The sequence below is a fragment of the Schistocerca nitens genome, chromosome 11 (assembly GCF_023898315.1).
Source record: "Schistocerca nitens isolate TAMUIC-IGC-003100 chromosome 11, iqSchNite1.1, whole genome shotgun sequence".
NCBI classification, from domain to species: Eukaryota; Metazoa; Arthropoda; class Insecta; order Orthoptera; family Acrididae; genus Schistocerca; species Schistocerca nitens.
The window spans coordinates 208,107,705-208,135,441 of record NC_064624.1 but is presented as its reverse complement, the minus strand read 5'-3'; the positions used below and the strand labels follow the sequence as shown (position 1 = coordinate 208,135,441).

Here is a 27,737-nt window from a genome sequence, read left to right as displayed (position 1 = left end):
ACTCCATGCAAATACTTTCAGAAACGACTTCTTGACACTTAAATCTATTCTCGATTGCCAGTCTACATTTTATATCCTCTCTACTTCGACCATCATCACTTATTTTGCTCCCCAAATAGCAAAACTCCTTTACTACTTTAAGTGTCTCATTTCCTAGTCTAATACCCTCAGCATCACCCGACTTAATTCGACTGCATTCCATTATCCTCGTTTTGCTTTTGTTGTTGTTCATCTTATATCCTCCCTTCAAGACACCATCCATTCCATTCAACTGCTCTTCCAAGTCCTTTGCTGTCTCTGACAGAATTACAATGTCATCGGCGAACCTCAAAGTTTTTATTTCTTCTCCATGGATTTTAATACCTACTCCGAATTTTTCTTTTGTTTCCTTTACTGCTTGCTCAATATAGAGATTGAATAACATCGGGGAGAGGCTACAACCCTGTCTTACTCCCTTCCCAACCACTGCTTCCTTTTCATGTCCCTCGACTCTTATAACTGCCATCTGGTTTCTGTACAAATTTTAAATAGCCTTTCGCTCCCTGTATTTTACCCCTGCCACCTTTAGAATTTGAAAGAGAGTATTCCAGTCAACATTGTCAAAAGCTTCTCTAAGTCTACAAATGCTAGAAACCTAGGTTTGCCTTTCCTTAATCTTTCTTCTAAGATAAGTCGTAAGGTCAGTATTGCCTCACGTGTTCCAGTATTTCTACGGAATCCAAACTGATCTTCCCCGAGATTGGCTTCTACTAGTTTTTCCATTCGTCTGTAAAGAATTCGTCTTAGTATTTTGCAGCTGTGGCTTATTAAACTGATTGTTCGGTAATTCTCACGTCTGTCAACACCTGCTTTCTTTGGGATTGGAATTATTATGTTCTTCTTGAAGTCTGAGGGTATTTCGCCTGTTTCATACATCTTGCTCACCAGATGGTAGTTTTGTCAGGACTGGCTCTCCCAAGGCCGTCCGTAGTTCCAATGGAATGTTTTCTACTCCGGGGGCCTTGTTTCGACTCAGGTCTTTCAGTGCTCTGTCAAACTCTTCACGCAGTATCATATCTCCCATTTCATCTTCATCTACATCCTCTTCCATTTCCATAATATTGTCCTCAAGTACATCGCCCTTGTATAGACCCTCTATATACTCCTTCCACCTTTCTGCTTTCCCTTCTTTGCTTAGAATTGGGTTGCCATCTGAGCTCTTGATATTCATACAAGTGGTTCTCTTCTCTCCAAAGGTCTCTTTAATTTTCCTGTAGGCAGTATCTATCTTACCCCTAGTGAGATAAGCCTCTACATCCTTACATTTGTCCTCTAGCCATCCCTGCTTAGCCATTTTGCACTCCTTTTTGCCTGCTTCATTTACTGCATTTTTATATTTCTTCTTTCATCAATTAAATTCAATATTTGTTTTGTGACCCAAGGATTTCTACTAGCCCTCGTCTTTTTACCTATTTGATCCTCTGCTGCCTTCACTACTTCATCCCTCAAAGCTACCCATTCTTCTTCTGCTGTATTTCTTTCCCCCATTCCGGGCAATTGTTCCCTTATGCTCTCCCTGAAACTCTGTACAACCTCTGGTTCTTTCAGTTTATCCAGGTCCCGTTTCCTTAAATTCCCACCTTTTTGCAGTTTCTTCAGTTTTAATCTACAGTTCATAATCAAAATATTGTGGTCAGTCCACATCTGCCCCTGGAAATGTCTTACAATTTAAAACCTGGTTCCTAAATCTCTTGCATGTACAGGTATTAAAAAAAAAAACACGCGTCTATTAGAATGCGACGTTGTGTCAAAATTTCGAAGCAATCGCTGCGGAAGTTTCAAAGATACAATATTTCGTACAAACGATCATTTACATTTTTATTTCTGTAGATGCTAGAAACTAAGAAAAACTGATTTATACCCGAGAATCAGATTCTTCAAAGCATCGTGGTGGAGCAGAATATTACTGCTCCCCCTCCCCCCTCCCGAAGACATATTCCTACACACACACACACACACACACACACACACACACACACACACACACACACACACACACACACACACGTGGTATTCTGTGAGTCTGTCTTGCTAGTAAATTAGAGCTTATGCCCTGGATTACATGGTTAAAATGGCTCTGAGCACTATGGGACTTAACATCTGAGGTCATCAGTCCCCTAGAACTTAGAACTACTTAAACCTAACTAACCAAAGGACATCACACAGAAAGCCATGCCCGAGGCAGGATTCGAACGTGCGACCGTAGCGGTCGCGCGGCTCCAGACTCCAGCGCCTTTCCCCTCGGCAACTCTAGCCGGCTGCCCTGGATTATTTGTTGTACATATTCGAATCTGTGTATTCCTCTGCAGTGTTTACCCTATAGTACCATGGCAGTTTATACCCTGTGTGTTAACACGAGTCTTCTCATACTTTTCCTTTATTCCTGTCACATTTTCCGCGTTTCTCTCCTTGCCAGTTCTACGGACAAGCTCCACATTCCGTATCTCATCAATCCACCAAATTTTCAACGTCCTCCTTTAGCACCACATCTCAAAAAGGTTTCGATTCTCTTCTTTACCGGTTCTAAAATATGCTGTCATTTTATTCCATCCACTTCAGTACTGCGCTTTCGCACTAAAATTGCATATAATCCGCAAGATGACTTACGGTGTGTGGCGGTGGGTATGTCTGCCACTCGCACATCCTTCCTTAAATCAGAGAATGGTCCGCCGGCGGAAAGATTACAAGTCTCCAGTCTCTGTAATTTAACCTTTGTGGTCTTTCCTCGAGGTGTACGTAGGAGAGACAATATATTATCTCCCCGTCCGCAGCTCGTGGTCTTGCGCTAGCGTACTCGCTTCCCGCGCCCGCGCCCGGGTTCCCGGGTTCGATTCCCGGCGGGGTCAGGGATTTTCTCTGCCTCGTGATGACTGGGTGTTGTGTGATGTCCTTAGGTTAGTTAGGTTTAAGCAGTTCTATGACCATAGATGTTAAGTCCCATAGTGCTCAGAGCCAATACCGTGGTATATAATGCCTCCCTCCCAACGTCTGCCAGAAGTTCCGTAATCATCGTGACGCTTTTGTACTTACTCAACGAAACCAGTAACGATGCATCTCTCTCTCTCTCTCTCTCCCCCTCCCCCTCCCCCTCTCACTCCCTCTCCCCCTCCCCCTCTCACTCCCTCTCCCCCTCCCCCTCTCACTCCCTCTCCCCCTCCCCCTCTCCCTCCCCCTCTCACTCCCTCTCCCCTCTCCCTCCCCCTCTCCCTTCCCCTCTCCCTTCCCCTCTCCCTTCCCCTCTCCCTTCCCCTCTCCCTCCCCCTCTCCCTCCCCCTCTCCCTCCCCCTCTCCCTCCCCCTCTCCCTCCCCCTCTCCCTCCCCCTCTCCCTCCCCCTCTCCCTCCCCTCTCCCTCCCCCTCTCCCTCCCCCTCTCCCTCCCCCTCTCCCTCCCCCTCTCCCTCCCCCTCTCCCTCCCCCTCTCCCTCCCCCTCTCCCTCCCCCTCTCCCTCCCCCTCTCCCTCCCCCTCTCCCTCCCCCTCTCCCTCCCCCTCTCCCTCCCCCTCTCCCTCCCCCTCTCCCTCCCCCTCTCCCTCCCCCTCTCCCTCCCCCTCTCCCTCCCCCTCTCCCTCCCCCTCTCCCTCCCCCTCTCCCTCCCCCTCTCCCTCCCCCTCCCCCTCCCGCTCTTCTCCTCCTCCTCCCCCCAACATGCATTTATACGTCGCGCATCTTCTGCAGTGATCCAATCGCTGGTTGCGAAACGCGTTGTTTATTAATACCAACAAGACGCGGCAGTTGGCGGACGGGAAGTTCAGAGCAGTTCAAAGACTACTTGGCGCGCGTACAGACGGCGGTGCCTGGGCGAGTAGAAACCAAAATACGGCGACTCCGCACTTCTCGCTCAGCTGCGGTACTCGCGATCTGGACGCCCCGGCTTGTCGGAGAAAAAAAGGAAGTAATTGAAACAAAAAACAAACTGTTTCACATGACGCGTTTATAAAAAGGGCTGTTGTTGTTGTTCTTAATGGTATTTTGGTCTTCAGCCAGAAGCCTGGTTCGATGCAGCTCTCCATGCTACTCTATCCTGTGCAAGCTTCTTCATCTCCCAGTACCTACTGCAGCCTACATCCTTCTAAATCTGCTTACTGTATTCATCTCTTGATTTAAGATTTGTACCCCGCACGCACTTCTCTACAATACATCTACATCTACACTCCGCAATCCACCATCCGGTGCGTGGCGGAGGGTACCTCGTACCACAACTATCATCATCTCTCCCTGATCCGCTCCCAAACAGAACGAGCGAAAAATGACTGCCTATATGCCTCTGTACGAGCCCTAATCTCTCTTATCTTTGTGCTCATGTAAGTTGGCGGCAGTAAAACTGTACTGCAGTCAGCCTCAGATGCTGGTTCTCTAAATGTCCTCAGTAGCGATTCACGAAAAGAACGCCTCCTTTCCTCCGGAGACTCCCACCCGAGTTCCTGAAGCATTTCCGTAACACTCGCGTGATGATCGAACCTACCAGTGACAAATCTAGCAGCCCGCCTCTGAATTGCTTCTATGTCCTCCCTCAATCCGACCTGATAGGGATCCGAAATGCTCGAGCAGTACTCGAGAATAGGTCGTATTAGTGTTTTATAAGCGGTCTCCTTTACAGATGAACCACATCTTCCCAAAATTCTACCAAAGAACCGAAGACGACTATCCACCTTCCCCACAACTGCCATTACATGCTTGTCCCACCTCATGTCGCTCTGCAATGTTACGCGCAAATACTGAATCGACGTGACTGTGTCAAGCGCTACACTACTAATGGAGTATTCAAACATTACGGGATTCTTTTTCCTATTCATCTGCATTAATTTACATTTATCTATATTTAGAGTTAGCTGCCATTCTTTACACCAATCACAAACCCTGTCCAAGTCATCTCGTATCCTCCTACAGTCACTCGACGACGACACCTTCCCCTACACCACAGCATCATCAGCAAACAGCCGCACATTGCTATCCACCCTATCCAAAAGATCATTTATGTAGACAGAAAACAACAGCGGACCTACCACACTTCCCTGGGGCACTCCAGATGATACCCTCACCTCCGATGAACACTCACCATGGAGGACAACGTACTGGGTTCTATTACTTAAGAAGTTAAATTGGTGATCCCTTGATGCCTCAGAAGGTGTCCTATCGACTGATCCCTTCCTGGAGTCATCGTGGTACAAATTTGTTTTCTCCCCTCCTTACTTACATGATGTACCCATCAGGTGTAAAGCATTCTTCTGGAGCACCACATTCCAGAAGCTTCTATTGTCTTCTTCTCTAAACTGTTCATCGCCCATGTTTTACTTCCATACATCGCAACATTCCAGACAAACGGGCTAGCAAGTATAAAATATAAAATAATTCATGCCCTAGCCCTGTACAAGGCAACGGCCTTGCCGCAGTGCATACACCGGTTCCCATCAGACCACCGAAGTTAAGCGGTGTCGGGCGTGGTCGGCACTTGGATGGGTGACCATCCGGGCCGATATGCGCTGTTGCCATTTTTCGGGGTTCACTCAGCCTCGTGATGCCAATTGAGGAGCTATTCGGTCACAGAAAACCATCATAACGACCGGTAGACGGTTGTGCTGACCACACGCCCCTCCTATTGTCATCCTCATTTGAGGACGACACGGCGGTCGGATGGTCGCGGTGGGCCACTTGTGGTTTGAAGACTGAGTGCTTTAGCCCGGTACAGATTCCTAAACCGCACACTGCTAATCTGGAAAAATCTCTCCCTGTGTGAGTTTTTAATACCTATCGCAATACTCGTAAAATAGAAACCGAGAAGCGTAAGGCGCACAGAGCAGACAATAGGTGCGTAACTAGTCATCTAAGTCGCTAACATTCCTCTGAATGTGAAATGTTGTCCGACTTTTCTCAATGACAGCTACTCGAGTCTTTCCTATTACTTAGACATACTGGAAAAAAAAATGATCGTATGACATTTATTGGCCGGGATATCGCCTGCTGGATTTCGGCGGCCGTAATGAAAGTCTTTTTAGTTGACACAACTTAGGCGACTGGCGTGTCTGTGGTCATGAAAATGATGGACACACAACACCCAGCGAATCGAACCCGCGCCCCCTTGCGTGGTAGGCGGGCTTAGTAGGCAGTATTGGTTGAAAACAGTCTTGGTTGCAATTTCTTTTCATTTTTCAACGACGCGTTTCGCCTTATTTAGGCATCTTCAAAGTTATCTTAATTTGATATTTCTTAGAAGAATCCTTCAGTCAGTGTATCTAAAGGGCATCGTCGAATATATCAGGCCAACATAGCCGTCGTTAAACTCGGTAAAAACTTTTCTAGATGGACGCGATTGACACCAAGATCTGCATGACGCGTTCCCCTTCACAGGAGCGAGTAACAGGCCGAGATGGGGGCTCAGGTACTAAGCATAATGCGATGTTGGCCTGATATATTCTACGATGCCCTTCGGCTACACTGACTGTAGGATTCTTCTAAGAAATACCAAATTAAGATAACCTGAAGATGCCTAAATAGGGCGAAACGCGTCCTCGAAAAATAAAAAATAAGTAAAATTGCAACCAAGACTGTTTTTAACCAATCCTGTTAGGCACTGGTTTGCTGAATGCCACATATGGATTGGAAGAATTACTTAGTAGGCAGGCTGCTATAGGGAACATCGAGGATTTAGGTCACTTTAGACGTAAAAAACACCTGTAATTAATTTCATGTCTCTGGCAGCTGCAGTTGTTCATCTCCAGCTAGGAAGTCATTATATGGAACGTCGCAAACCTTTACTGTGGTCCAATCGCTGCAAAGGGACGTCTTACATTGATTTATAGATTTAATACTCGCCACTTAGTTTTCAAATACGCAACGTACATACTCCACTTAATTGTAGGGTATGAACAATAATTAATTGCTCATCATCATAAACTAAAGGCTGCGCCTTCTCGATTTATCCACGTACCTCTCTCCATTGTCATCCTCTTCAGTTCTTCATACGATTTTATCCCCACACCTTCTTTGATGTTATTAAAATACGATGGTCTTGACCTGCCCCTTGGGTTTTTCCCCTAAAACTTTTCCTTCAAATACATTCTTTAGGACCTGGTTGTGTCTCATTATGTACGCTATCATTTTTGATTTTTTCCTCCCTATATAATGTAGCAGCGTTCTGTTCTCATTCACTTATCTTAAGACCTGTTCATTACTTTTTCTATCTACCCAGCTTGTTTTTGTCATTCTTCTCCATTGCCACATTTCCATTGCTTCCAGTCTCTTCCTCTTCGTTTGCCACAGTCCACACTTCACATCCGTATGTTAAGACACTCCAGACAAATGTTTGGGCAAACTTTTTCTTACTTTCTAGGCTTACATGATTCTGTGTTAGGAAATTCCTTTTATTTTGGAAAGCTTGCTTTGCCAAGGCTATTCTTCTCTTTATACCTGCGATAAATTTATTGTGGTCTGTGATTGTGCACCCCAAATAACAAAAGTTCTCAACCTGCTCTAGAACATCGTCTTCTAGTTTAATATTAACTTTACCATTTTCTTTTGTCTTCCCTACTAACATAGATTTTGTTTTCTTCTTATTTATTTTTGGATTAAATTCTCTTAGGATTTTGGCAAATTTTAGCAACATAAACTCCATTTCCTTTAATTGCTTGCGTTTTATTGTTACTTAAGACTGTACAACATGAACTGCTGGAAGACCATAAGTTACTCTGCAGTTCGAAAACGGGACTGAAAAGTGCTATACGTTTGGAGTTTCCTCATCGCGGATGGCAAAAATCACACGGGAGTGCAGCTCGAGGCTGAATTCCCACGTCTCGCAGTCACGTCCTTGTGTGTGCGTACAGCCACCGGCAAACGCTGACGTCACGCTCTGCGAGTTCTGTGACGTCACTTCTGCTGTTTCACGTAGAGGAACCACTTCGTCACGCTGAAACACACAATAACTCCTGCGATATTTCGGTAACGTGCCACGTAAAGCTGCACCGACAGGGACGCAGAATGCTCCGTAAGAAAGATCGAGGCACGCAGAAAGCTGTAATGTCGGTTCAGTAGGAGCCCGGACCGAGCGATTTGGCGCAGTGGTTACCACACTGGACTCGTATTCGGAAGAACGAAGGTTCAAACCCACATGTCGCCAGCCTGATTTAGATTTCCCGTTTTTTCCCCTAAGTCGCTTCAGGCAAAAGCCGGGATGGTTCCTTTGAAAGGTCACGCCCACTGTCAGTCTCCATCCTTCCGTAATCTTAGCTTTGGCTGCGTCTCTAATGATGTAGCTGTCGACGGAACCTTTTCCTCCTCCAATAGAACCGCATATTCGGAGGGTTTTATGTTATACCTTACACAACACGAATATACGAGGCTCCTTCAGTAAGCAATGGCCCACTTTTTTTTCTTTAAGCTAATAATACACATTGTTGGTGCTTCACATTGGATGTTCGTTCTATGCGCCGGTGCAGTTTCGAACCGTTCCGGCAGATGGCAGAGCCGTAGTACAGCGTCAAAATGGCGTCTACGTACGACCATAGAGCAAATATCTCTGGAGTGAGCATTGCATTCTGCACATCTTGTCAACACATTAAACCAGGATTGTCACGTGATTTCGGGACTTGGTTGTGCGTGTGTGCTTTCCGCAGCGTTTGAAGTTTATAATATCAAGAATTTTTGTTGTGTTTTCACCGTTTGTTGATAGTGTAATAGCGATGGTTAATTACTGTTGTTGCTATGGATGCAAAGAAATACATGTGAAAGGAGGGATAGCAACTTTTCATGGGTACATACCATGTAGTGTAGCTCTAATTACAGTTATCATATCAGTAACACACACTGTATATGTTTAAAAATTTCGAGACGCATTATAATTAAGGCTTGATTCTGTAGTATTTTTCTACGATTTAATGACTATATAATAGATATTACGGCTCGTACAAAAGCTTACAAACAATCGCTTCCTCTCGTAAATTTGCTCCTCGAACAGGAAAGGGAATGCTTAGTTGTTTCAACAAATACTATCCTCCATGCATTTCTCAGTGACTTGTCGATTATGTACATAAATTACTCGATCTACTATTTATTTAATAAACTGGGAGCAAGTATGTAAAATGCGTTAAATAAATACAAAGTGTCACCAGTAAGAAAAATTGTGCTTTAGGTCGCAAAAACGAGAAAATAAATACGCAGAAATAGCAGAAAAAAGGACGAATTAGCAGGGATATAATCGCTTAATGTGTGGCAAATTCGGTGTTTTTCGGACACTTGCAAAAGTACTAGTGTACTGTCAAGTCGTTTTGCGAGACTATCACTGTAAAAATGTACGTCAGGTCCTGTAATACTATAAAGTGCCGTATCATACCGAAAACTACAAAAAATCGAGTGCCTCTGAACTGTGACACCTATCGCAAAGATGCAGAATGCAATATCACTTGCCCTTAAAAGTTACGTAGCTGGTTTATTCCCGGTACGAAATGGATACTGTTAAAATGTCTGCGCAACATATACAAATAATCCACGACACGTACGAAAAGAATGCGTCTGTGCTAGGGAAGTAGTGACATTCTACAGGGTTATTACAAATGATTGAAGCGATTTCACAGCTCTACAATAACTTTATTATTTGAGATATTTTCACAATGCTTTGCACACACATACAAAAACTCAAAAAAAATTTTTAGGCATTCACAAATGTTCGATATGTGCCCCTTTAGTGATTCGGCAGACATCAAGCCGATAATAAAGTTCCTCCTACACTCGGCGCAGCATGTCCCCAACAATGAATTCGAAAGCATCGTTGATGCGAGCTCGCAGTTCTGGCACATTTCTTGGTAGAGGAGGTTTAAACACTGAATCTTTCACATAACCCCACAGAAAGAAATCGCATGGGGTTAAGTCGGGAGAGCGTGGAGGCCATGACACGAATTGCTGATCGTGATCTCCACCACGACCGATCCATCGATTTTCCAATCTCCTGTTTAAGAAATGCCGAACAGCATGATGGAAGTGCAGTGGAGCACCATCCTGCCGAAAGATGAAGTCGGCGCTGTCGGTCTCCAGTTGTGGCGTGAGTCAATTTTCCAGCATGTCCAGATACACGTGTCCTGTAACGTTTTTTTCGCAGAAGAAAAAGGGGCCGTAAACTTTAAACCGTGAGATTGCACAAAACGCGTTAACTTTTGGTGAATTGCGAATTTGCTGCACGAATGCGTGAGGATTCTCTACCGCCCAGATCCGCACATTGTGTCTGTTCACTTCACCATTAAGAAAAAAATGTTGCTTCGTCACTGAAAACAAGTTTCGCACTGAACGCATCCTCTTCCATGAGCTGTTGCAACCGCGCCGAGAATTCAAAGCGTTTGGCTTTGCCGTCGGGTGTCAGGGCTTGTAGCAATTGTAAACGGTAAGGCTTCTGCTTTAGCCTTTTCCATAAGATTTTCCAAACCGTCGGCTGTGGTACGTTTAGCTCCCTGCTCGCTTTATTCGTCGACTTCCGCGGGCTACGCGTGAAACTTGCCCGCACGCGTTCAACCGTTTCTTCGCTCACTGCAGGCCGACCCGTCGATTTCCCCTTACAGAGGCATCCAGAGGCTTTAAACTACGCATACCATCGCCGAATGGAGTTGGCAGTTGGTGGATCTTTGAACTTCGTCCTGAAGTGTCGTTGCACTGTTATGACTGACTGATGTGAGTGCATTTCAAGCACGACATACGCTTTCTCGGCTCCTGTCGCCATTCTGTCTCACTGCGCTCTCGAGCGCTCTGGAGGCAGAAACCTGGAGTGCGGCTTCGGCCGAACAAAACTTTTTTTCTACGTATCTGTAGTGTGTCGTGACCATATGTCAATGAATGGAGCTACAGTGAATTTATGAAATCGCTTCAATCATTTGTAATAGCCCTGTAAATATACGGGGCGCTATACGGACAAACACACGACGTCCCGAGATCACGTGACCAGGCCGGCAATGTATGTTGACAACACAAAATCTGTTCTGCGCATGTGAATGCTCACTCCACAGATATTTACTCTATGCGTACGACTCACCTTACAGGTATCGTGCTGTTATTGAATTCTTGCGTGCAGAAATAGAAACCTTGGTGAACATCCATAAACGTCTGTGTGCAGTGTATGGCAATGCTGCAGTTGATAAGGAGTACAGTTGGGCGATGGGTAAAGAAAGTTACTGCCTCAGGGAATGCAGAAACACAGCTCCACAATCAGCCACTGTTCCAGACGTGCTGAGTCGTGCCGACCGGCGCATCACAACTCGACAATTGGCTCTACAGTTGTCGGCCAGCACCGGAAGTGCGTCTGCAATGATCGAGACTCCAGGATATTCAAAGAGGTGCTCACGATGGGTTCCACGAATGCTCACAGCGGACCACAGGATTCGAAGAGAGGCTATTTCATCTCAATTGCTGGAGCGGTTTGAGGCCGACGGAGAGGCCTTTCTGTCACTGATAGTTACAGGGAACGAAAGCCAGGTGCACCGCTTTGCACGACAATCAAAAACTCAGTCCATGGAGTGACATCATCCTCATTCACCCCAAAAAATTTCGAGACAGCCCGTTCTGCCGAAAAGTCACGGTGACAGTCTTTTGGGATTGTGGTGGCGTCATTCTCGTGGATGTGATGTCGAGAGCGTCAACCACCAATTCAGAGACGTACGTGAAGACTCTGAATAAACTGGAGGGTCATTTCCGACGTGTTCGATCGGACAGAAATCCAGCAGAAACCTTGCTCCAACACGGTAATGCACGATCACACACACGCCTGAGAACCCGAGAACACATCAGCAAATTAGGTTGGACATCACTGCCTCAGCCCCTCTGCAGTCGAGACTTGGCACCCTCGGAGTTCCATCTCTTTGGGCCGCTTAAAGATTCTCTACGGGGAACACACTTCGAAGATGACGAGAGCGTCAGTCGTGAAAACATGGCTACACCTACAGGGCGAGAGCTTTTGCCAGCAGGGAATATACGTGATAGAGACTATGTAGAAAAACGGGACGTGTTTATGTATATTGTCATCAAATTCTGACGATAAATACGATGGTAATCCCTGAGGCATCAAGGGGTCACCAATTTAGCATTGGATGGCAGCTTTTGGAGACCAAGAGATGAATACACTAAGCAGATTAAGAAGGATGTAGGTTGCAGTAGGTATTTTGAGATGAAGAAGCTTGCACAGGATAGAGTAGCATGGAGAGCTGCATCAAACCAGTCTCTGGACTGAAGACCACAACAACAACAACAACAACAACAACAACAACAACAACAATCCCAAAAGTAAGGAGGAAGGTCTCCTATTTTTTTTAATAAGTGCTTACGCCTGTTTATTTCTGCAATGGTTTACATCAGTTTACAGCTTGAACATTTAGCTATTTTTCGACATAATCACCATTTCTGTCGATGCATTTTTGTAGACGCTGTGGCAGTTTCTGTATGCCCATGTCACACCAGCTCGACGCCATGTTGTTCAGAAAGTTGCGAACCTCTTCTTTTACGTCGTCGTCGTCGGAGTTGAATCGCTTTTCGGCCAAACGTTGTTTTAACCTGGGGAACAGGTGATAGTCGCTGGGCGCCAAGTCACGACTATGGGGTGGGTGGGTGATTATGTTCCACTGAAACTGTTGCAGGAGAGCAACGGTTTGCCGAGCGATGTGTGGGCGAGCGTTGTCATGAAGAATGTGTACGCCCTTGCTCAACATTCCTCTTCTCCGGTTCTGAATTGCCCGTTTGAGTTGTTTTTTCAGAGTCTCACGGCATCTGTCAGCGTTAATTGTGGTCCTAGCGATTCAGCACCGACGACGAGGTGAAAGAAAAGAGGTTCGTAACTTTCTGAACAACATGGCGGCGAGCTGGTGTGACATGGGCATACAAAAACTGCCACTGCGTCCACAAAAATGCATAGACAGAAATGGTGATTATGTCGACAAATAGCTAAATGTTGAAGCTGTAAACTGATGTAAACCATTGTAGAAATAAACAGGTCTATGTACCTATTAAAAAAAAATAGGAGTCCTTACTTTTGGGATTACCCTCGTATGTTCTGAGGAAAAAGTGGGCATTAATTTTCGAACGATCCTCGTATACCCTTTCCTAAGCACCAGCACGTCCAGTGTTAGCAGAACGAAGCGTTATTGGCACAATCTGCTGTAATAAAACGACGGAAAGCGTGGTACCGCTGGTTGATTAAAATTCGTATTTATTTATTACCGCGTCATAACTCGCGTGTTACCAGGGTAAGCTCTTGTAACACAACGGCGCGCTCCCAACTTCACTGATGAAATGAAGTGAAATGCAAACAGAATAATGCTGATAATCGATTATTGCATAAAATTGCCCATCGTTGTAGCTGTTTATTTCAGATGTCGAAATTCGCATTCAAAGGGGAGGCGGGCTACTTTCAAGTGCGCCAGCCTAGTACGGGGTGTTCAAAAAGTCTCGCCGCAGTGCCGTATGATTGATAGCGACGCGTGCCGTATGATAGTTCGCCTGCTTGGATTACTTGCCTTCAAGTAGGGAGACTTTCAACATTTAATGTGAAAATTTGTAAGTAAAAATAAGTATTCAATAAATTAATAACTCGTATTTCACTGAGTTTCATTTCTGTATATTCACTGCGGCATATGTCACGCACTGCTAACAGTCATACGACACTGCGGAGAGACTTTTTGAACACCCCGTATTACGGATCTAAGAAATAACGGGAAACGGGAAGTAATTGTATTTTTTTTACTAGGTAAAGGAAACACGTTTATTGCAAAATAAAGCCCAGGAACAGGCGTGATACGTTTTACAGTACTTCAGCTGACTTTACTGCGTAAAAATAGGAAAAGTAGCTTTCTCTATATTGCCGCTCGGTGCGGTTTCGTGCGCAGTCTGAATACAGCGTAGAGAAGCGTGTCGTGCTGCCATCTGTCAGCGACACAAGGCAACGCTGCGTTAGTTGCGTGGCCCGCCGCCCGGGTGCAGCACTAGGTAACTCTCGTTATACCAACACCACCTGGACTACAGGCCTGCGCGCACACTTGTGACGTCACAAACTGATGGCCGGGTCTGTATGTGGAACGCTGCTGTTACGCACTCAGCACCAGTACGAACTTTACGAGTTTTAGAGCTGAAACTGCATAAGTATTCTCGTGCTTTCCTCTTCTACATGGCTTTGTAATGAAAGTACGAAAATTTATATCCTTGCGTAAAGTAACTAAAAAAACTGCCCTATGTTATTTCAATATATAAAATTATTTGGACGATTTGCCATAAATATGCGTTTCTAGGCTTGAATACAAACTGTAATTTTAAATTCTGTCTTTTACCTCAGGAGCTACGTTTTCTTGCAGTAAAAAAATCGGCATTAGGCAACAACAAGCAGCAGTTTCCGGTTTTAAATAAAGCAGCTGAAGAAAAGTTGACGTTATGCCCCCTGTTAACTGAGATATATTTGAAATTTTGTTTTCATTTTCGTATTGATCTGCAGACTTCACACTCTCACTTATCGCTTTCTGAAGTAGTGCTGCTTCGAGACGCATCCGCTTTTCATCTGGCGATTCCCGGAAAGCCTATTGCGATGACAAGTAGAAAGAACAACCAGGAAATATCGATGGAACACACCCATCTTTCAGCCTCGGTCGTTCAAGATTTACAGTTAAAATCAGTCTGCTGTCCATACAATACTTTCCGGTTGGAAATGTTTGTGACAGATCTGTAACAGCACAACTCTAATGAATATAACTATTCTGCGTGACAATAGTTTTAATTGGCAAAGGTGGTGCAATGGAAACAAATAACACGCTATAAATTTTTCGTCATTTACGTGAATGATGCGTAGGCACAAATTCCGGTCTGGGAATAGCTGCAATCCAATGATTTCTAAGCTTCACACATTTGAGAAATCGAAACAAGTGCACTTTCATGCCTTTTTGGGATGTATAGTTTCCCTGGCAAAAGGGAACGCAGGACTTGTATCCCATACTTCGAAGAACTGTAGGCGATTGCTCTATTAAATGTATATATCACTTTCACGTGGCACACACTTTCAACACAACATACACGCCAACAGGACTGCCGACTAAAGATAAAGATGGCCAACTGTTTGTGACGTCACGTGCCAATATGGCCGCTGTGCGTAGGCCTTGTATCTAGAAGGTTTTGGTTATACCCGCTAGTTACATTCCGCGGAATCTGCGCGCATACCGATTTGGCGTAAATCGAGAGTAATTTTACATGTAAAAGGTGGGGTTAGATTCTCACGTACTGGCGCATTATGTTGAAAACAGCACACGTTCGTAATATTTTTACCAAAAATAACCATTATCGTCTTTCTGACGTGCATTTTAATGCAGAATTAGTTCGTGTAAAATTTCTTTTCCTTAAGTCCATATAAAGCCCAAATAGCTTCAGGATCATCTACATGCGAATAATTTTATGCTGCTGTTGTCAGTTAAGTTGCATGCAAGCTTACATACAACCGAAGTAAAAGAACGGATAGGTTGGTAGGACACATTCTGTTGTATTGGAGGGAAGTGTGAGGGGGTGAAAATCGTAGATGGAGAGCAAGAGATGAATACGATATACAGAGGGATGAAGGTTGCAGTAGTTACTTGGAGATGGAGTTGCACAGGATCAAGTAGCGTGGAGAGCTGCATCAAACCAGTCTCAGGACTGAAGACGACAACAACATAAGGTGTTATTGCAGTGATCACGAAATGGATGCAGTGCACAATGAAACTGGCAGTATGAATCTGTTCCTTCTGGCCTCCGTGTATCCACTGATCCACTTGTGGAGGTTGTCGTAAATCCGTCGTATCCTCTGTTGAGGCGAACTGGCCCGTAATTCTTTTAATTGTCCATGTCCTAGGTGGTGGGTGTGGGACAGGGTTGACGTCGAAGCTCGTCGCACACGTGTTTTATCGCGGACGCATACCCGGATCTGGGGGACTAGCTCAACAAGACGCATGCAGTTCATAGACGTGAATTTTAAAATTTGAACAGTTAATAGACACTTGCCATGCGTGGACAGGCGTTCAGCTGTCGAAAAACGGCACTACGGTACTGTTACGTGTGAGGTTACACTGAAGCGGACATACCCTGACAACTGTTCAAGTTACTTTTTGATCCATTCACTAAGTGTTTGTTTTTGTTGTTTTTTATTTTTATTTATTTTTTTAATTTATTTTTTTTTTTTTACAAAGGGTAGCTAACCTTCCGACCGAACGCTCTGAATTCGATTCTACACAGAGTACGCGAAAGAACTTGCCCCCCTTCTAACAGCCGTCTCTAGACGAACGGAAGGTTCCAAATGATTGGAAAAGAGCACAGGTAGTCCCAGTCTTCAAGAAGGGTCGCCGAGCAGATGCGCAGAACTGTAGGCCTATATCTCTGACGTCGATCTGTTGTAGAATTTTAGAACATGGTTTTTGCTCGCGCATCATGTCGTTTCTGGAAACCCAGAATCTACTCTGTAGGAATCAACACGGATTCCGGAAACAGCGATCGTGTGAGACCCAACTCGCTTTATTTGTTCATGAGACGCAGAAAATATTAGATACAGGCTCCCAGGTAGATGCCATTTTCCTCAACTTCCGGAAGGCGTTCCATACAGTTCCGCACTGTCGCCTGATAAAGTAAGAGCCTACGGAATATCAGACCAGCTGTGTGGCTGGATTGAAGAGTTTTTAGCAAACAGAACACAGCATGTTGTTCTCAATGGAGAGACGTCTACAGACGTTAAAGTAACCTCTGGCGTGCCACAGGGGAGTGTTATGGGACCATTGCTTTTCAGAATATTTATAAATGATCTAGTAGATAGTGTCGGAAGTTCCATGCGGCTTTTCGCTGTAGTATACAGAGAAGTTGCAGCATTAGAAAATTGCAGCGAAGTGCAGGAAGATCTGCAGCGGATAGGCACTTGGTGCAGGGAGTGGCAACTGACCCTTAACACAGACAAATGTAATGTATTGCGAATACATAGAAAGAAGGATCCTTTACTGTATGATAATATGATAGCGGAAGAAACACTGGTAGCAGTTACTTCTGTAAAATATCTGGGAGTATGCGTGCGGAACGATTTATAGCTTTGCTGTCCAGGTTTCGAGAGGGTGCTTTTCTGGATGAGGTATCGAATATATTGCTTCCCCGTACTTATACCTCCCGAGGAGATCACGAATGTAAAATTAGAGAGATTCGAGCGCGGACGGAGGCTTTCCGGCAGTCGTTCTTCCCGCGAAGCATACGCGACTGGAACAGGAAAGGGAGGTAATGACAGTGGCACGTAAAGTGCCCTCCACCACACACCGTTGGGTGGTCTGCGGAGTATAAATGTAGATGCAGAATTACCGTATCGGCTTCCCTAGATGACTGCCCTAATTATTACGAGGCTAATACATGGTCAGCTGTGATTACTGTAAGTGAAGGAATACCCCGACTTTAGCATAACAGAATGTGCGGAGAAATATTTCAAATGCGTGTATATAGCCCCTACTGATATTTAAGTGAACAAGCTTTTTGGAAACAAGTTAATAGTGTTGAAACTTGACACAGAGATTTGCCAACAATTGTATTAACGAATGTCCTGAAAGATGGTTAGTGGGGTAGAACGGTTCTCGGAAATGTTGTGTGTTTTTAGGCGTATTGTGCATTTATTACGTTGCTGAACCGAAGGTCGTACTTGTTTGAACACAGTAACGATGAATTTCGTCTTGGTGTTGGTGAGGTGTGTCGGCCATTTTTGGAAACCCGCTGATCGCGCGGAGTGCCTTGTGTAACTTTTTACCTACCTGTGGCTCATTTCCTGTGTCTTGCTACGCAGGAGGTCGCAGGTTCGAGTCACGGGACCAACACTTACTCCGTTTGAACAGCCTGTTGACGAGGAAGGAGCAGCGGCCGAGGTGAACAACAGCCATTGGTCGCGGATGTAGCAGACTGTTCCACTGGGCGACATAGCCTGCAGTGGCTCTCGATCACACGCCATTGGATTGGATTTGGAAATTTTGTCGTCTGGTACTGTGGGAATGAGCATGCAGTGCCCCATCCAACGTCCATCCACGCCAGATCCTGATCCAGTCAAGGTGTGAATGACTGGATTACAGGGCAAAGGGAAGGTACAGAATGAGTTCTGAACCTGCTGGTTGACTTCCGCTGGTTGACAACTGTTCTACATCGACAGCTGGAGGGTGGGTTTTGGCCCATGTTGGGTGATCCATCTAATCGAGTGGTCTGTTTCCCTGGTGCCCCACAAAGACTGTAGGAATGTATTGGATCTCCACTGTGAATAATGTTGGGACGGCCTTCGCTCGTGCTGGTTGAGATGAAGTGAATCTGGACAGGACTAACTGGAGTGACAGCCACCGTTGGGGCTTCAGAAGTGAATCACTTCAGATTGGTAGTCGACACACGTCCCAGTGGTTGCGAACCATCTCCGCCTTGGTGGCTGTTGCCGTATTTTCTTCTGGACGAGCAACATATTATTGTTATGATCGTGATGGTGGTTGGTGACAGTTCTCTTCAGAGGACGTTGCAGTTTCGGGTTGCAGTCAGGACTGTCCCTCAGTGGAGGTTGTTGGTTGTGCGATAATTGCCAGAATGTGTACTGCATGTAGGTAGAGCAAGGAGTTGTTAGTTTGCATTTGGGACAACAATGGATATGAGACGTACTGGTGATCGATCTGGTTGCGATGTCTAACATACGTCTATGAATTCATTGGCTCAAGTTCATCTCTGTCTATACTGTGTTGGGCTGTGTTGTTCTGAGCAAAATACCCAGTTAACAGCGTACTTCATCCATTCTGGTCGTTAACAGTAAGCGGACTCTAAGCATTTTAAATCTTCTCAAACCTTAAATTCAGTGGTGTCACTGTGTGTTTCATATGTGGTCTTTCCAACCTCCATCATTTACACGTGTTGACTGCCTATCCTTTGTGCGAGACAATCATCTAAACAGTGTCCCCCCTGCATTTGTGGATAGTGTTGTAAACGTGAGGTATTTATTCAAGCCTCAAGATATGGGCGTGTAAATTCCGAGACCTTGCGAGGGACTTGTCGATCCTTTGGTTGCAGTATTGATATCACTAGCAGGAACAGCACTGATTGGGCTACATTCCATTTTGGACTGGAGAATAGATCGCCTGTACTAGTTTGCCGTCTGAGATCATTGCCCTGTATGTGCCAGTCTGGTCAGTCAAGACTGGTCAGTACTGTGTTTGGATATAATGATTACTTGCGAATCCTGCACTGCAATTGTTGACTGGCGATGTGTTCGCGATAGAGATTGGTCTTTGAAATGTTGAACAGAAGTCCCGGCATAGTTTAGTGATAGGCTGTTGGCGTTTCTGTGGTGATATTGGCAACACGGGATGTGTCGATGTGTGCGTGGAATGTCTTGTGTGTTATCCAGTTGTGATCGTGTTCATACAAGGTGATCTGAGAGGAATCCTCTCTGTGGAAAAGTAGTTCCTCAGCTGTGGCAGTGCAGAGGGAGAGACGCACAGTTTTTGGGCATAAGAGTTTGCTGTGTTGTTTAGTGGTGAGCCTCTGCCCCTTCATAGTGGATGTTGCCAATCTTAAAGTGTTCGCCATCATATGCGAAGACTCACTATCGATGTGTCGTAGATTGACCGCAGAGAGTAGCGTTGCAGTGTATCAAAGTGTGTGTTCCCCAGTGGAGACGTAGTTCCCCCCACTGTGCTGTAGGGTAGGTGGTGTGCTGTGCAGGTTGGGAAACAAGTTGGCACTCGACAGTTCGGGCTCTGGAGGTCTCGATGTGCTGCGATGGGCGTCAAGACTGAGCTCCATCCCTTGCCTTAGAGCAGGCTGTGATTCCGCACTGATTCTCGAGATTTGGGTGGCAGTGCTCTGAGGGGGGATTCCCCTGTGGAAAGGTAGTTCCCCCGTCTGTGTGTTTTGGGACATAGTGATCTGAAGGGAATTCCCCTGTGGGAAGGTAGTTCCCCCATCTCTGTAAGTGGATAGGGAGTGTGTTTTGGGAGACAGTGGTCTGAGGGGGATTCCCCTGTGGGAAGGTAGTTCCCCATCGCTGCCAGCGGACTGGGTGCTGTAGAGGTGGTGACCGGAGACCCAGACCCCCGTGCACGCTAGACCGGCCTCGGCCATGAGCTCCGCCACGCCGTCGACGTCCGCGTCCAGCGGGCTGTCCCGCGACGGGTCCGACTGCGGCCGGCCGTCGCACCACCACCTGGGCGCGCTGCTGAGGCAGCTGGGGCGGCGCGTGGTGCGCCCCCGCAGCCGCAGTCGCAGCCGCGACCCGTCCGCCGAGCGGCGCCACTCGTCGCCCGCGCGCTCGCCGCTCCCCTGGCGGCGGGGGTTCCCCGAGCAGGGTGCCGGCCGCCGCAACTCGTCGCCCGCCCCCGCCCCCGAGCTGCGCGTCGAGCCGCCGCCCCCGGACCGCTGGTCGCGCTCGCCCTCCCCCTGCCCCTCCCCCTCCAGGTCCCGGAGGCTCCGGCCGGACGGAGACCTGTGCTCGCTGCTGACGCCCCCGCACCCCGCCTCCTGCCGGCGCAACTCGTCCCCGGCCAGGGCGCCCGAGCTGCGCGTCGAGCCGCCGCCCCCGCGCCGCTCCCCCTCCCCCGCCGCCCCCCACGCCAGGCCCCGTCGCGACTCTGGCGGGGCCTTCCTGCAGGTGCCCACCAACTTCCGCGCGCGCTCGCGCTCCCTCGACGACGGCCAGAAGCGGATAGTGGTGCTGGACAACTGCCTGCCCGGCGAGGACATCGCCAAGACGTACAGCATCTACGACCAGATCCTCAAGGAAGGTACAGACGAAATGCTCCCCTTAACTCTACCCCTCCCGAAGCGTGGCTCGCACCTCGGCAGACCCGGCCGTGCTCTACCGCCGTACTGACCTGTCATTCTTGTTCTTTCCGCCAGGTGCGCTGTTGCGGCGCAGCTCGCTGGACCCGGTGGAGCGGCGCCGACTGTCGCTGGGCCCGTCTACGTCGTCGGAGCGTCCGCCCAGCTCCCAGCAGCCGCACCGCGCGGCCGACGCTCATCTCGACCCTCACCACGCGGCCATACTCTTCAGGGACTCCAGGGGTGTGAGTACTTTTTCCTGGTTTACTGTAATACACCCTACACTGGACCCACGCAAAGTACCCTAGAACTGGACTATAGCAGTCCACACAAATGTACTCTAAACTGGACTCGACTGGAGTAGTCGAGCCGAGTGCGTTGTAGACTGGACTGGGCAGTTCGAGCCCAGTGCGTTGTAGACTGGACTGGGCTGGGCTATTCAAGCCGAGTGCATCGTGCACTGGACCGGACTAGACTATTCGAGCCGAGTGCGTCGTGCACTGGACCGGACTAGACTATTCGAGCCGAGTGCATCGTGCACTGGACCGGACTACTCCAGCCAACTGTGCTGTAGACTGGACTGGACTACTCCAGCGAACTGTGCTGTAGACTGGACTGGACTACTCCAGCCAACTGTGCTGTAGACTGGACTGGACTACTCCAGCCAACTGTGCTGTAGACTGGACTGGACTACTCCAGCCAACTGTGCTGTAGACTGGACTGGACTACTCCAGCCAACTGTGCTGTAGACTGGACTGGACTACTCCAGCCAACTGTGCTGTAGACTGGACTGGACTACTCCAGCCAACTGTGCTGTAGACTGGACTGGACTACTCCAGCCAACTGTGCTGTAGACTGGACTGGACTACTCCAGCCAACTGTGCTGTAGACTGGACTGGACTACTCCAGCCAACTGTGCTGTAGACTGGACTGGACTACTCCAGCCAACTGTGCTGTAGACTGGACTGGACTACTCCAGCCAACTGTGCTGTAGACTGGACTGGACTACTCCAGCCAACTGTGCTGTAGACTGGACTGGACTACTCCAGCCAACTGTGCTGTAGACTGGACTGGACTACTCCAGCCAACTGTGCTGTAGACTGGACTGGACTACTCCAGCCAACTGTGCTGTAGACTGGACTGGACTACTCCAGCCAACTGTGCTGTAGACTGGACTGGACTACTCCAGCCAACTGTGCTGTAGACTGGACTGGACTACTCCAGCCAACTGTGCTGTAGACTGGACTGGACTACTCCAGCCAACTGTGCTGTAGACTGGACTGGACTACTCCAGCCAACTGTGCTGTAGACTGGACTGGACTACTCCAGCCAACTGTGCTGTAGACTGGACTGGACTACTCCAGCCAACTGTGCTGTAGACTGGACTGGACTACTCCAGCCAACTGTGCTGTAGACTGGACTGGACTACTCCAGCCAACTGTGCTGTAGACTGGACTGGACTACTCCAGCCAACTGTGCTGTAGACTGGACTGGACTACTCCAGCCAACTGTGCTGTAGACTGGACTGGACTACTCCAGCCAACTGTGCTGTAGACTGGACTGGACTACTCCAGCCAACTGTGCTGTAGACTGGACTGGACTACTCCAGCCAACTGTGCTGTAGACTGGACTGGACTACTCCAGCCAACTGTGCTGTAGACTGGACTGGACTACTCCAGCCAACTGTGCTGTAGACTGGACTGGACTAGACTATCAATCAATGAAGCAACAAAGACTGCATTCATCATTTATTTAAAAAGGTGACTGATTTAGTCTTTTACACTGCCCATTTTCATATCTAACACACTGTAAAGACACAATACATAGGGAAGTGACAAACTAACATAGGGTGCAAGAAAAAAGGAAAAATCAAAAAGAGGTGAAATACCTTAGCATATACCTGTACAACTGCGACCGGCGGTATATGGAACAGCTGCATGAAATTAAGGTCATTTGATGATGATGATGCACAATTTGGTGTGGGTTAAACTCGGTGGAAAACGCACGCGTATGCTACACGACATCTGTCTCAGCCAATGGACAATGACATACACGCGATGCGTTCAGATGAACGAATAAATTTATGAGAGTATGAAAGTATTTGTATAACAATGAACAAAAATAGCTTACAAACAACGTGTGAGGTCATTGATGACAATTGTGTAAGCTAAAAAGCATTCCAAACTAAAAGAGCGAGTATATTAGGCTGTATCGCAGGCAGTGCGTGGTACTTCCAGGTACACTTTTTTGTCGTACGGACGTCGTCGTATCAAGATGACTGCTGGTAGCCAAAGATGTACCAGCAGGACACAGTGTGTTGCTATGACGACGGCGTGTGGTCGGCGTTACGCCGCAGCAGAGATGTAGCATTAAGGCCCCGCGGACTCTATTTGCGGTAGTGTGTTGATACGTTGTCATAGAAGCGTCCAGAAAGTCAGTCATTACAGTCATGACATATAGGGTGAGAAACAAACAGCAGTGGACACAATGCCTAAAATTGTGATACCATAATGAGTAATTATATGAGTGGAAGCTCTGAAGGAAGACAGAAACCGGGCATCATTTGTAAGGAAATGATTATTGCGATATTGACTGCTTTATTAATTGGTAACCTAATAGATCACTGATGTGTCTCCAAACCGTGTTGTCTAAAATTATGGACTAGACTAGTCGAGCTAAGTGCACTGCAGACATTGCTGAACTAGGCAAACTACAGACTGTACTAAACTATTGAAGTGCGCTAGAGATTGCACTAGGCTGGATTAGACTCGTCGAGCCTAGTGTATCTTCGGCTAGGCAGGCCCATCCTAGTCAACCCTGGACAAGGCTAGTCTACACTCCACTGCACTAGACTAGTCTAGAACAAGCTAGACTGGACTAGACTAGTGTAAGCACAGGAGTCCTGCTACTGTAATACGATCAACTGACCACTACAATTTTTATATATACGAGGGTCAGTCAAAAAGTAATGCCTCCTATTTTTTTTTCTACGTTTAATTGTCAGGAAATTTAAATGCAATTACATAGGTTGAAAACCACAACATTGAGGATCATTTTGTCATTTTTCAATGTAATCTCCGCCCATCTCTACAGTTTTGGTCCATCTTTGAACAAGGGCATGTATCCCAGCACGGTAAAAATCACAGCTCTGCTTCCTAAGCCATTGACGCACGGATGTTTTGACGGCCTCCTCATCTTCAAAATGAATCCCACGATGAGCTTCTTTTAGTGGCCCGAACAGATGGAAGTCTGATGGTGCCAGGTCAGGGCTGTATGGGGGATGAGGCAAAACTTCCCATCCAATTTTGACAATCTCGTCAGAGGTGTGACGACTGGTGTGTGGTCTTGCATTGCCATGCAAAAGAAGAACATCTGCCATTGATTTTGTTGGGCGAACTCGCTGAAGACGTGCTTTAAGTTTTTTGAGGGTTGTGACGTATTGAACAGAATTTATTGTGCATCCCTGCTCCAAAAAATCAACCAGAATCACACCCTCTGTATCCCAGAAAACTGTTGCCATAACTTTCCCTGCCGATCGCACAGTTTTGAATTTTTTCTTCCTCGGCGAGCTTGTGTGACGCCACTCCATTGACTGCCTCTTTGATTCGGGTTCAAAAAAATGCACCCATGTTTCGTCCCCGGTCACAATTTTTTTCAGAAACTCATCTCCCTCCAAACGGAAGCGCTGCAAGTGTTGGGAGGCTATTGTTTTCCTTGCCTCTTTATTCTGATCGGTTAACATTCTTGGAACCCACCGTGCACAAACTTTTGAGTACCCCAATTGTTTAATAATCGTGATCACACTGCCTTTACTAAGAGAAATAATGCGACACACTTCATCTGCAGTCACCCGACGGTCACCACGAATGATGTCATCAACTTGCTGAATGTTGTGTGGAGTCACTGCACTCACCGGCCTGCCGCTCCGCTTTTCGTCAGTCAACGGTGTTTGCCCTTCAGCTTCCTTACAACGACGAACCCATCGTCTAACAGTGCTGACATCCACTGTCACAACACCATACACCTTCTTCAGTCTTTCATGAATGCGTATGGGCGTTTCACCTTCTGCATTCAAGAATTCAATCACACAACGCTGTCTCAAACGAACATCGATGTCGGCCATCTTACAAACTTCTGCTGTGCTGCCACCTGTTGACACAGAAAGTTACCACTGCAGTGGATTGCAGAAGAAGGTTTGAGGAATGGCGCCAAATTCAAATTTTTCACTTAACTTAATTTCTTTAAGTAGAAAAAAAATGGGAGGCATTACTTTTTGACCGACCCTCGTATATATATATATATATATATATATATATATATATATATATATATATATATATATATATGAGAGAGAGAGAGAGAGACTCGTTTCTCTCGTTTATTCTGGAAATATTAGAAACAAAATTGATAGAAAGTATAAAATAAAGTATCTGTACTACAGCTTTGCATACCGTGTCTTAGACTGGAATAGGTTAATTTACGCTAGGCTAGTCAATCCCAGACGGGAGTATACTACTCCAGATTACCCTGCAAAATCATAAATTTTACAAAAATGTCCTCAGCCTCGCCCAAAAATAGTGACACAGTATACATTTGTGTGCCCAATTCGAAAGACTTGCCGAATTGTCAGTGTAATAGTGACGTGTGCAAAGCAGTGAAACGAATTACAATCATGCTCATAAATTAAGGATAATGCTGATACATGATGAAACAACGCTCTGGTGGGCGGTTTGCGGGTTTAAATCACCTCGGGGTATGACCGTGCGGTGCATCTGACCTGCAGTCGTCGCACGGTGGCGCTGGCAGCAGTCCACATACGCAGAGCTGTGTTGGTGCATGTCAGAGTACGGTGCAGCGAGTAAGTGTGCAGACGTTTTCAGACGTGCTAATGGTGACTGGGTGTTCAAAATGGCTCAAAGAACACACAGAGGGGTAGAATACTAGGGCGACTGGAGGCTGGTCTCACACACAGCAGGTCGTAGCACGGGGCCTCCGTGTGGCACAAAGTGTGATCTCAAGATTACGGCAACGATTCCAGCGGACAGGAAACGTGTCCAGGCGCTACAGTACGGGACGTCCACAGTGTTCATCACCACAAGAAGACCGATATCTCACCATCAGTGCCCGCAGACGGCCACGGAGTACTGCAGGTAGCCTCGGTCGGGACCTTACCGCAGCCACTGGAACACTTGTCTCCAGACACACAGTCTACAGACTACTATACGGACACGGTTTATTCGCCCAGAGACCTGCAAGATACATTCCACTGACCCCTGGTCACAGGAGAGCCCGTAAAGCCTGGTGTCAAGAACACAGTACATGGTCATTGGAACAGTGGTCCCAGGTTATGTTCACGGACGATTCTATGTATAGTCTGAACAGTGATTCTCGCCGGGTTTTCATCTGGTGTGAACCAAGAACCAGATACCAACCCCTTAATGTTCTTGAAAGGACCTGTATGGAGGTCGTGGTTTGATGGTGTGGGGTGGGATTATGATTGGTGTACGTACACCCCTGCATGTCTCTGACAGAGGAACTGTAACAGGTCAGGTGTATCGGGACGTCATTTTGCACCAGTATGTCCGCCTTTTCAGGGGTGCAGTGGGTCCCACCTTCCTCCTGACGGATGATAACGCACGGCCCACCGAGCTGCCATCGTGGAGGAGTACCTCGAAACAGAAGATATTAGGCGAATGGAGTGCCCAGCCTGTTCTCCAGACCTAAACCCCATCGAGCACGTCTGGGATGCTCTCGGTCGACGTATCGCTGCGCGTCTTCAACCCCTCCGACATTTCAGGAGCTCCGACAGGCACTGGCGCAAGATTGGGGGGCCTATACCCCACCAGCTGCTCGACCATCTGATCCAGACTATGCCAACCCGTTGTGCGGCCTGTGTACCTGTAGACGGTGATGATATCCTATATTAATGTCGGGGTACATGTGCAGGAAGCAGTGGCGTTTTGTAGCACATGTGTTTCGGGACAGTTTCCTCAGCTTATCACCAATACTGTGGACTCACAGATCTGTGTCGTGTGTGTTCCCTATGTGCCTATGCTATTAGAGCCAGTTTTGTGTAGTGACACGTTGTGTGGCAGCATATTCTGCACTTGTCCTTAATTTATGAGCATGAGTGTATTTACAGAAGATTGGGGTACATTGGTACAAGGAACTACAGGAACAGGTGATGCAATACTCACCCTACGATTTTTCATACATTCGTAGAATATAGATTTTACAGCGTTTGCAGAGTTAGAGAAAGATTTCGACGATGTTGACTGTAATATCATCTGGGAAATTCTGGATGTCGCGGTTCTGATTTAAAATGCGTGCGCATAGTTGGGGCAAGTCCCAAGGATAAATGCCCAGGCACGTGCCCAAACTTCATAAATGCCCGCGCATTTATGCATTTTAAAGATTAATTGGTAAGCGGCGCTTATAAAAAAAATTAAACTGATGTTTAGTATTGCAAAAGGTGTTTCGTAACACTGCTTCTGTAGTGGTTGGGTAACCAAGTTGAATAAGCTGGTTGACAATTAGGGAAGAGTTCTCATGGGAAATAAAATGGAGTGTAAACTTAACTATACATTTGTAATGAGGTCAGTTCTTGGGAAGTACATAATAAAAAAAGAAAACAAAGTTTAAAAGTAATCCTTCAAATAAAGTATATTTTACATTAAGTAGGTATCCTGTAGGTAGTACTTTCACTTAGGCTCTACTACTGCAAAATTTAGAGTAAAAAAGTTGATCCATAGTGATTTCAGCAGGGGATGAGTCACGTGCCGATTCCGATTCCACAAGTCCGAGAATTCACAGATGCTCTGGGAATAGAATAATATCGGAATGTAACGATTCCAGCGCCTTGACCATCACAATTCTTTTAGTTTTTTTATGTCTGTGTTCTCATTTTATACAATTTTGATAAACATTTT

General features: G+C 46.7%; 1 protein-coding gene and 1 pseudogene across 1 annotated transcript in view; both read left to right on the top strand.

The window, feature by feature from the left end:
- Positions 1-27,737, top strand: part of LOC126213528 (5'-AMP-activated protein kinase subunit gamma-2-like) — an 889,308-nt gene that overhangs the window by 610,293 nt on the left and 251,278 nt on the right. The window contains exon 7 of the mRNA XM_049941372.1: positions 20,887-21,053. Within this exon, the coding sequence (XP_049797329.1) occupies positions 20,887-21,053 (167 nt within the window). The remainder of the gene's footprint in view (positions 1-20,886; positions 21,054-27,737) is intronic.
- Positions 5,411-5,528, top strand: LOC126214089 (5S ribosomal RNA; annotated as a pseudogene).